At 37.9% G+C, this 11,055-nt stretch overlaps 1 protein-coding gene across 1 annotated transcript in view; it reads left to right on the top strand.

Moving 5' to 3' along the window:
• Positions 1–11,055, top strand: part of LOC102378399 (stAR-related lipid transfer protein 9) — a gene marked incomplete at its 5' end in the record, with an annotated part of 93,272 nt that overhangs the window by 59,040 nt on the left and 23,177 nt on the right. The window contains 1 exon segment of the mRNA XM_025215373.1: positions 1–10,600. This exon segment is cut by the window's left edge and continues 30 nt beyond it. Coding sequence (XP_025071158.1) covers positions 1–10,600 — 10,600 coding nt within the window.

The raw sequence follows: 11,055 nt of genomic DNA, 5'->3' as shown, positions 1-11,055 counted from the left end.
AGGAATTTCTGATGGCTGCAACTTCAGTAGGGAACCTTAATAAGATGAACACCCAGACACCACTCCATTACATTGAAAAAAAGTGGCACAGTGCTGAGATGTTGAGTACTGGGGTGTCCAAAGCTGTCACAGATATGCTTGGTAACTGGCAAGAGGATGGAGAAAATGAGTTTTCTGATACTGATAGTTCCTATTCCGTGGATTCTCTTTCCTGTGCCTATGCTAAAGCCTTGACAGAGCAATTGAAACAGGAAGATTCAGACAGGAATAAATGCATCACCAACCCAGAAGATTCTGAAAGTGATGATAGTCAGATGTCACAGGATTCTCTGGCAGAAAAAGAAAGCAAAACCAAAAACCAAAATAAAAATCGTTTTTACAAGTTGAAGGTTCACCAAGAGCCAATTAAATTTTTCAAAGGCAGAAATGAGCAGCGAGTTTCACCCTTGGTAACCTCTTGCATGTCACGCAGGAGATTGGCAAAGGCTGAAAGAAGCTTTTCCCTAGATAGCCTAGCAGATGCAGAAGAGGTGTTAATGGAAGATCTGGTAGAAGAATCCAAATCTGACTCATCTGATGAAATGCCTGCAGAGATATTCTGGAGGCTGCAGTCTCCTAGGGCACCAACCATACAGACAGAAGAACTCCATAAGCCAGAAGCCTGTAGCAACGATATGAAAGAAACAAATTATGAACCAAATCTGAGCAGTTCTTTTTATCTAGATACTAAAATACAATCTCTTTCCAAAAATGCTTACACTCACCAATTGAAGGAAATAGAGGTCTCTTTTGTAGAGGAAGAAGGGGCTCTTCATCAAAGATTTTATTCTACAGGTGGAAACCCTTTGTTTCTCAATAATACTTGGTCTTCATATGATGCAAAAAGTGAAAACAACAGTGCCAGAATAGCAGTATCGTCTTCTCATGAACATTTAGAATTTCAAGATTCTTATCTGTGTTCTTCAAGCAAACCAGAACAGCGGACAAAGAAAGATGAGCTAAAGCAGTCAGCTGCTGAAGTATCTTTTGTTTCTGGCTATAAGCAGTTACACCGGATTTCTAATTTATCACTCAGCATAAATAAAATAAACTCAATTTTCACCTCTGGTGCATCAGAAATCCCATTACCAGAAACAGCAATGCATCATCAGTTAGATGTAAGCCAGGTTCCTGAGAGTGGATCTTTACTGAATAAGACTCTTAAAGAAAATGCAAAGTCTGAAGAAAGTTCTGTCTCAGAATCTTCAGATATGAAGTCATCATTTGTCAGTTCAGTAGGACGAAACGCATCATTTGTCCCCATTTCAGCATCTTCTGCAAAACATAGTTATTGTGAAGTTGCTAGGGCATCTGATCCTAAACATGAACAGCTAAGTGAACCATCTATGTATGGGCCCAGTGTTGAATGCATACAAACATCTAGTTGTTCAGAAAAAGCCTCCACAGTAGGCACTTTGTCACATGTACATGGAAAAGAAGAGGACACTGTCCCCCCAGCTTATGCTGAGCTAACCAAGGATCCAGTTTTTAGGGAAAAAACATTAGTATCAGCACCATTTGTGCATGTTTCACAACCAAGAAAAGGTTCTATACATGTAGAATTAGAAGATAACTTCTTTAGAACAATTGAAAAAACAGACATAGATTACGGCTGTGAAAGTTCGATAGCAGAATCAGAGGCGATAGATTTAAATGCTGTCGATGCATCTGTTAGTGCAGGTATTAGTGGATTTTCTAGAGACTTGGCTTTGCCTATATTAGGAACATCTGCAGTAAAGCAAGGAGTATTCAAAAATCATGGTCAGCTTTTTGCAAAAAAGGAAATATCAACATCTTGTGATAAGGATCTCTTTCTTAGCGACTCAGTAAATAAGAATGGGAACCATGCTTTAAAGGAAAATTATACACTTCAGACTCCTGTTGAACAAAAAGAATCTGCTAGTAAGGTAGGGGGGACTAATTCAGTATTGATGCAAAAGATGGATTACAAAGAGATGTCTGCTGAAGAAATAACCATAGACAAAGGTTTTTCTTCTGGAAAAAAACCCTATCAAACTGATCCTGCAACCTTTCTTCAAGATACTAGTTATGACCAGTCTGCAACACCAATACAGACATCTCTGGAAGAAACAGTCTGTACGAAAACAAGCAGAGAGATCTTGACAGAAATGGCTTTGGAAACTACTTCATTTAGACATACTGAGGATTGTGAAGAGAAGGATGAGAAACTGTGTTCACTTAATCATCGTGAATTTGAAAGCAAAATTGATTTAACGAATGATTTCCATGAATGTTTACAAGCAGAAAATCCTGAATGTTGCTTACCACAGTATACTTGGGGAAACTCTATGATATGTGCTAAAAATAGAAGAGACAAAAGCAATGAAAATAAAGAACATAATTTTATTTCTCTCTCTTTAGGCCAGGAAGATGAATTAAGATACCTTAATGTGAATTTTAAAGGAAAAAATACTGAATTCTCAACTGCTAAAACTTATGATGTTAGAGGTGCATCTACTGTGCAATCTAACTCAGGTGCATTTGGTCACGGCACAACAAAATCTAATCTTTTTCAAAGTGTTTTTGAATCTGAGAAATATAATGAACAATGCCAAGGCTTTACAACAGTTAATGAATCTTGGAACTCTGCATCTAATCTCAACATAGAACCCAATGTCAAACGAAGTTGTTCTGGAATAAATTCCAACTGTTCCTGCTCAAAGTGTTATTTACAATGTCAAGAACAGAAAAACAAGGTGCATAAAGAGGCAGAAATTTCTCTGGGATTTGATGTAGACATTTTCTCTGATATGCCAATTCAGAACAAATCTTTATGTGAATCAAAAGAAGAGAAAGAGGCTGCTTTTTTTTGTAAGGATCCCAATGAAAGCAACTGTTCAGGAGAGGTCTTGCTTTTTGGAGGGTCTAATAATTATATGAAAACAGATGCTAGAGAAGTATATGAATACAATACAACTAGATCAGCCAGTGCTTTCGAAGAAGGGAGTCCCTACAGTAATAAAGAATCTGAATGCTTAAAAAAGGAAGTTACTGCAGAAAGTCAAGTTATTCCAAAAGAAACTACAGTTCCCCATCAGAGTAAACAAATAAATAAAAATGAAGAAATACCAAAATTGATCAACAGTGTAGTGAAACCAGAAGGCAGTATTTTAGACATGAAATCTAGACAGAGTGAGAAGTTAAGTAATTACTCTGTAGTGGAAACCCAAAGTGATATTGTGGATAGAAGTTGTAATTTAGAAAGTAGCAGTGTAGATCAGAGACCAAAGGATCCCAATGAACTTGTAGCTTGCAAAGATCACTATGAAATTGACAAAGAGCTGTATATACCAGTACTACATGAAGAACCAGAGAAGGCATCATCTGGAGTGACTGTTGCTGAGGTGGGCTACACTCATGAATTAGAAGCAGTAGTGGGATCTGAGAGCTGTCTTCAGACAAGTACCTTTCACCAAAATCAGGGGAAAGAAAACATGGAAATAAGCATTTTGTTACCAGACACTGATGTTGTTTCTGAAATCACTTCTTCGCCTGCGTGTTCCAGCTCAACAAATCTCACTCAGAATACTATTGACTTCCTTGATGCTAATGACGACTTGATGCGAATTAACAGAATGATAGAAAATGTACTGAATACTCACAAAATAGCCACAGCAAAACCAACAGAAGGCAGCCAGGAAAAGTCTTTAGAAGATGATGGAAAAGAACAAAAAATAATTTCTAGCAATAAAAGTGAAGTTTGCACAGCAGGCTGCTTGATGCTGGCCCATGAGAACTTTTCTCAGGAAAACAAAGTTGATGGAAGCAGAATTAACTCAGAAGTAACTGAGAGTGAAGAGCAAGTTAATGTAAAAGTGAATGAGGGGTTCATCAGCAGAAGGAGAGGGGAACTACATGCAGGCAAGAACATTGCATTATTTACAGAAGAGACTCCATCTCTAGGAAAGAAGTATCACAATGAAGAAATTATAAATGAACATGAGATTCCAGTAATATATTTGACAGCTTCTACACCAGAAGAACATGATGCTTTCACAGTAGACAACTCAGATAGTATCGAAATAAAAAAAAATAGTGGATTGCCTGACCTTTGCATCAGTATGGGCATAATGAATACATTGATGAAAGATGTCAATGAATGTGACAGTTCAGCTGATGATAGTGCTCTGACTGAGCAGCATAGAAGCAGAGAAGAATCTAAAGGACTTGTAATTAAAGAGAACAGCAATACACTTATGAGCTCTTGTACAGGATATCCTGAGAACGATGCGTCAGAAAATTTGGATACAGATACTGTTGGAAGCAGTTCTGATATTGTTTATACTGATCCAGTGCACTCCATAGTACATGAAAAAGAGAAGGCACATCTGATAAATCTGGTAATGGAGGCTAAAATAGATGTACTAAAAGAAAATGTGAAATCCTGTAAAGTACCTGTTTTTAGAACAGACAGGGAAAGGAAGACTTTCACAGACAACACCGAGGAGCTAGAATTGGCTACTGCACACAATCAAAACGAACTTTCACCTGAAGATAAAGGAAATTGCCACCTGTCAAATGATGATAGCAAATTTAACAAGATCTTAAAAGAAAGTCAGTGGTTATTTAAAGATTTTGCTAAAAATAATGACACCAGTGGTTCTTCAGTTCCCAGTGACCAGCAGAGTATACCAGTAACTGTCAAGTCCTCTGAAGAAATCCAACAATGTTCACTTGAGGTTTTTCCATGTCCATCTGTGAATGACCTGTTATATCTTGGAATAAATAATAGTGCAGAATGTGTACAGATTGATCCCACAGTCTTAAAAGAAAATGCAAAGCCAGTTTACAGCAATGCTGGTAGTGGAGTCATTCTTCCTTACTATGAAACATTAATGGGCAGTGATATGCATGATGAAACACCCAGTACACCTAATAGACAGTGTATAGATGAATCATTTTCTGATAAAATGCAAGATGAAGAAAGTATTTTTCAACAAACCATGCTCATGGAGGAGAGACGGAGAAAACTCTTTGCATTAAAGAGCATTTCCAATTGTGCGGCACCTGGGCACTTTGGTAAGGATGACATGCATTCTACTGCCTATACTTCAGACTGTTGTAATTCAGTAGCAGGTGCAGTAAGCCAAGATGTAAAACATAATTCATTTTTCTTGGGAAGATTAGATTCTTCTGAAACTGTAATTCAAAATGTTAGCAATTCTTGTGGAGTCCACAGAATGGGGTTTAGTGTGGGTAAACAATCAGAAGACTGTTTATATTTCTCAGAAAATGCAACGCAAGGAAAAGATGTTGTGGAATCAAGACTTGTGGTTGATTCACCAAGTTCAGAAAATTCAAATCTGCTTATCTCTACAGTATTGAAAGATCAAGGAGAAAAAATGAAGCAGTATTCACCTGAGGCCTCTTTGCAGGCAACTTCTGTTGATATTAATTTAAGTCAGAAAGAACTTCACCCATTGGCACAATGTGATCCGACAGAGGAATGTGCAGTTGCAAACTGTATTAAAACAGGTTGTAAAGGTCTTTGCGAAAGGCTTCCTGATGTATTTACATATCAAACTGAGCACAAAGAAATTCAGACATACAAGACCCCTATAGAGCTGTTTGTAGGATATCCTGATATTTCTGCATTTGCTTCTGAGAATGCATTGACTCTGTTAGAAAGATCTATTCAGCCCCCATGGAAAACTGCTGCTTGTGCTGAGGACTCTCCAAGATATAATATTAATTCTTATAATTCTAAAACTTCCACTAGTCTACTAAATAGTCCAGATTTAGTAGAAAGCATTGAAGACAAAATTGATGCTATTTGTTTTGAAAAAGCAAAATACTTCAAAAGCGAATCAGCTGATCTGGGTGTTCCATTATGTTTTTCTGATGATCTTCCTACCAGTCAGACAGAAGATGAAGGCAAACATTGTTCTACCAGTAGACAAAACACAGACATGCAGCATGTTGAACTCACTCAAGAAGTTGTGGGAACAGATCAAGTAGAAGAGCAAAATCAAGATTCTTTCCTGAACTGCCATGATAAAAAAGAAAATATGAAGTCTTCACAGTCACAGGACTCTGGTAGCAGTTCTAGTATGAAAGTACCAGAGATAAACTGTCTTAAATATCAAAGTCTTGAACAAATGAGCAGTAAGGAGACAAAACCTCTTCCCTTCTGCTCTGTAGAGGATTTTTCAATATGCACTGTATATCCAAGTTACAACAGTTTCAGTACCTTTGACACCTCCAGTTCAGCAGAGGACTCAAAACCTCTGACATTTAACCAACTTGAAGACTCATTGCAAGACACTTATTTGACTGACCAGCTGTCATCTACTGCTGCAGAACCTCACTCTGTACAAGAAGAAAAGGAGAGAGCTTTTCTTCAAGGATTTCCAAAGGCTTGTTACTCATCTTTAAAAATGTTTTCAAAATATCCTCTTACTAGTGACATTGGTTACAATGAAACTAGCAGATCTGACGATTCACACACAGCTACTTCAAACTGTTCAACATTTGCTAAAATACAAATGCAAGAGAGTCAATCTGACGATTCTGTGGTATTTGACCAGCAGTCATCTACTTCAGGAAATATTATGTATTCTCCTGCAAAGGAAAACAGGCATGTTCCAATGTCTCATACAGAATCTACCTCAGATGCAGACCCTTCTGCAGACAGAAAATCAGTCAATAAAAATAATTCCAAACTCAGCAATGTTCAAGAGCGCTGGGATAAAATTCCACCTCAAAAAGGTTTAGAAAACCTTGAGAAAGTACATAATGATAATGTTTCTATGCCATCATTATCACCTTTTTGGGATAGTGCAAGAGCAACTCTTAATAGAGATGCTAATATTAGACAAACACTCAGCAGAAATGAGAGAGAATTGCATTCAAATACTGAAAAAGAAGTTTCTGTAACAGAGAGAAAGCAAAGAAAAATATTTTTAAGGAAAGACCACATGGAAAATCAAACCAGAGCATCATCAATTTCTGCCAATGACTTTGTGGACCCACAAATTACAGCATCACAAAACCTATCTTTAGGAGATGCTGATGTTGATTCTATGTACATGTGCAACTTGTATTGGCCAGTATGTCCCACAGATAATGAAGATGCTTACACAGATTTACAAGACAACTGGCAGCCTGTACATGCCAGTAAAGATGATCAAGGTAGACCTAATATAAGTGGGGGAAAAGATCTGATTCATAGCAAAAATAATACAAGTTCAAGCTTTGAAAGTCATACCGACAATACAGACTATAATCCACCAGTGGCAAATGAGACTTTGAAGTCAGAAAGGCTAAAAGTTTCTGGAATGAATAGTGAAAATACCTCCTTCAGAGTTTTGCCAGAAGACAACTGTTTGCCTCCACAAGAATCCACACTGATGCTACTTAGGAGCAAAAAATCATGTTTTCCTACACAAACTACAAAGACCAACAAACAAGAGGAACAGAAATCATGTTTACATCATAGGCTATCAGCCCCAGCAATTGCTGTGATCTCTGATCTTGAATACAGTTCAGAAGCTTCTACAAAGACAGACCTCTCTTTGTATCCAGTGTCTAAGTCACTGCAGGAGTTAAATATGAGCGTAGAGCCTCCATCTCCAACAGATGATGATCTTCATGGAATTGAAAGATTTTCAAAGCAGGCATCAGATAATTTCATGCAGGCTAAATACAAATCCAGATTTCAGCAGAGATCAGTACAAACTAAGAGATTTGCAAACTATGATCCAAAAAATTTGCAAAATTATGGGGAGAGAACTCAACGCAGCCACTCCCGAGATCCCTCTCTTGTTCATTGTCCACCTGCTCTGGCACATATATCTGATAATTCTATAGATACAGATGCAAATAATACTTCGGTAGCACAGTGCAGTGAAGGGGAAGAACTGAGAGATCAGTCAGAAGAAACAGATTTGTTTTTACCAGACAATAAAGATACAATGCATTTTAGTTCAAGTGATATCAACCCATATATTCACCCATGGCAGCAAGATGGACCTGGCAAGATTGGTTGGAAGCAGTATGTTTTTGGGAGTGCAAGTGATGTCTCTTGCAATCAACCTCCTCTAACCCTGGATAATCATAAAGTTATGAGATGCTCTAGTGTGGATAATGGATTAAATTCACACAACTCCCCTTTTCATTCTCATCTCAGTTCATATGCTACTGCAAAAGTACTATCAAGCACTTTAAGCAGTGCTGAAGATCTTCAGGGATGGGATGACATGAGACGAGATTTTGAATCTACATATTCAAGTGACAGCACCAAACATTATGGTAATGCATCCAGTGAGACACTGGAGACCAATCCAGAAAACAGAATAATGAAGTTAAACAATCCTTCTGAACAACCTGTTAACACTTCCATGCAAGTTGATGAAATTGTACTACTTTACCCATCTGAATCAGAAATAGCCTCCAAAAAGTCACAAGGAAGTACTTGTGAACAGGGAACACAAACAATGGGTACAGGAAGATATAAAAGACACAGAAGGCACCGGAGAAGCTATACAGATGTTTCTGCAAGAAAGCAAGAGACAAATTTGTTTCCACAACCTTCTTCTTGGGGAAGCATGCAAAACTTGTCCATGCACCTGTCACAGCTTCTTCAGAACACTTCTGAGCTGCTGGGAAACCTCTCTCAACAAAACATCATAGATAGTGAACAGGAAGCCAAAAGCAAACAAAGGTTAATTGATGTAGATACTGTAAGGGCTACTGTGTTGGACAGCTATACTCAAACAACAGCAGATATTGGCATTCAAACTGATATTTCAGAATACCTACGAAGCAAATACAAGGAAAACCTGATCAAGGCCACAATGGGAATTGAATTGACAAAGAGTCAGGAAGTTAATGTGATTGGAAAAGGAGTAAGTTCTGAGGCAGTAAAGAAGTCCCCAAAAAAGAAGGATGTAATTTTAGCTCTTCAAGGAAGAACTCAAGGAAGCAATGAATTGAGAAGGCAGTGTGTGCCTCATTTCAGTGATAGTACTGATAATGTTTTGGAAGATTCCTTTATGCATCTGCCTATGTTAGCTAGAGCCTCCACTCCCATCTTAGATTTTCTAAAACCACCAGTAAATGCACAACAGAATGTTGCTTTTGGCAGTACTAGGGTTTCATCTGTTGTGTCATCTTCGCCAAGTTCAGGACATGATGAATCTTCCTACACTGTTGTTAGTAGTCCTGGTTCTAGTAACTTTCAATCTACCACCTGCTACACTCAGGAAAAAAGAGGTGCTGATGAACTTGATACCACAGCAGAAAGAAAACGTTGTTATAAAAACAACTTTTTAGTTGACCGAGCTTCTTCACCTATTCTTACACTTAGTGCCAGTCCAAATAGTCAGATTACCTGTAGCAAGTCAGTTTGTTCTATCAAGGGTTCTGTGGAGCATCCTAATGATGCTTCAGGTTCCCTTATTAATCAAAAAAAGCATGGGCCAGGTCCCTCATCTGGCTCGGAGCCTCATGTCGATAATTTTTCACAAACAGAAGCAGATAGTGAATCTAGCCCTTCTAGAGACAACAAAAAATTAAGCAAGAAATCTGGAAACTTCTCAAACACAACCAAAGAGATTTTAGGAATAAATGTATCAAAAGACTCAAGGCAAAAGCACAGATTCACAGTTGATAAATGTACTACAATTCAGGCAAAAAGACTGTATAATTCAAGTAGCACTCTAGAGGTTTCTGGCCATGGGGAGCATTTAGTTGACAGAGAGCACATTCCAATGGAACATTCACTTCACTATATGTATATTACCAGGAGAGGAAGAGGCTCTTTTGGAGGAATTGGATATGGAAAAAACACTGGAGATGCCGATATATCTTTGATTAAAGACTGCTCTCAGACTTCTTGTATTGATGAATGTAGACGTTCATCTCCAAATTCTGACTTGCTTTTTAATCAAGAAATTAGCACGTGTTGGTCAAGTAAGACAAATGTTGATGAATCCTCACAACATCAAGCAGAAGCCTCTTCTCCACAATTCCACAATTCCTATTGGAAAAATCAAAATACTTGCTCTTTCCCACTTTCTGACACGAGTGACATGCAAATACCATTTCAAGATGATGATACAGCATCAGTCACTACAAGTGAATGTAATACTGAAATTCTTCTAAATGAGAATACATCTTTAGTGAAAACTCACAGGCCTCGAAGTTATAGTCTTCGTGACTTGCCCATGCACAATAAATTCAGCAATTGGTGTGGAGTGAAGGGCAGTCCTTCTTCTTCCTTACTTAGCTTGAGTGGCAGTGCTGCTGATTTACAAAATCAGGTGGAAAAGAATCTAATCAGTAAACAAGCAACTGAAACTCAAGGGAAATCCCAGCTTTCTGAAAGTAGAACCAGAGAAATTGAGAGGCTTCAGAGAGAGCGTGCCCAGATTATGTCTGGCATACACCTGGATCTGAACCAGCACCCTCTTACTGTAGAGCTTACTGAAGCAAAACTGAATTATGGCATTGGAGAAACGGATGCGATGTTGAGGATTCTTCAGAATGGAACTGGGGAGGATCTGACTTTAATTCCGATAAAACAGCAACTCTATGAAAGGTATATTTGTTTGTGGAATCTTATATGTAATGTAGGTCTTATGTTCAACATAAGATCTCATATTTTCTAATTGTTTAACTGAAGAACAGTGAAATGTGTGTAAAAAGATGTAGTATTAAGATTCTCGTATACATGGTAAATGATAAATTGAGAGCAAGATTTTTGCATGATTGAAGGAAGTAGGGAGGTTTACAAACTATAGAATTATCAAATTCTAAGTGTACCCTTTTATTAAATGAACAAAACTCATTAACAGATATGGAAATGATTACATGCAAATCTCTGAGTGTATTCCATTGATGAGATCCTGCAATGGAGAGTTTCACCTCTCTCTGTTTATAGGAATATCTTACAGCTACTCCTCGCTTAACATCATAGTTATAAATTCAGAGATACTAGGGTCGGAAGGGACCTCAACAGAACATTGAGTCCGACCCCCTGCCCTGGGCAGGAAA

Source organism: Alligator sinensis, unplaced genomic scaffold (assembly GCF_000455745.1).
Source record: "Alligator sinensis unplaced genomic scaffold, ASM45574v1 scaffold1581_1, whole genome shotgun sequence".
NCBI classification, from domain to species: Eukaryota; Metazoa; Chordata; order Crocodylia; family Alligatoridae; genus Alligator; species Alligator sinensis.
The sequence above is the reverse complement of the archived record's forward strand: the minus strand, read 5'-3'. Positions and strand labels throughout refer to the sequence as shown.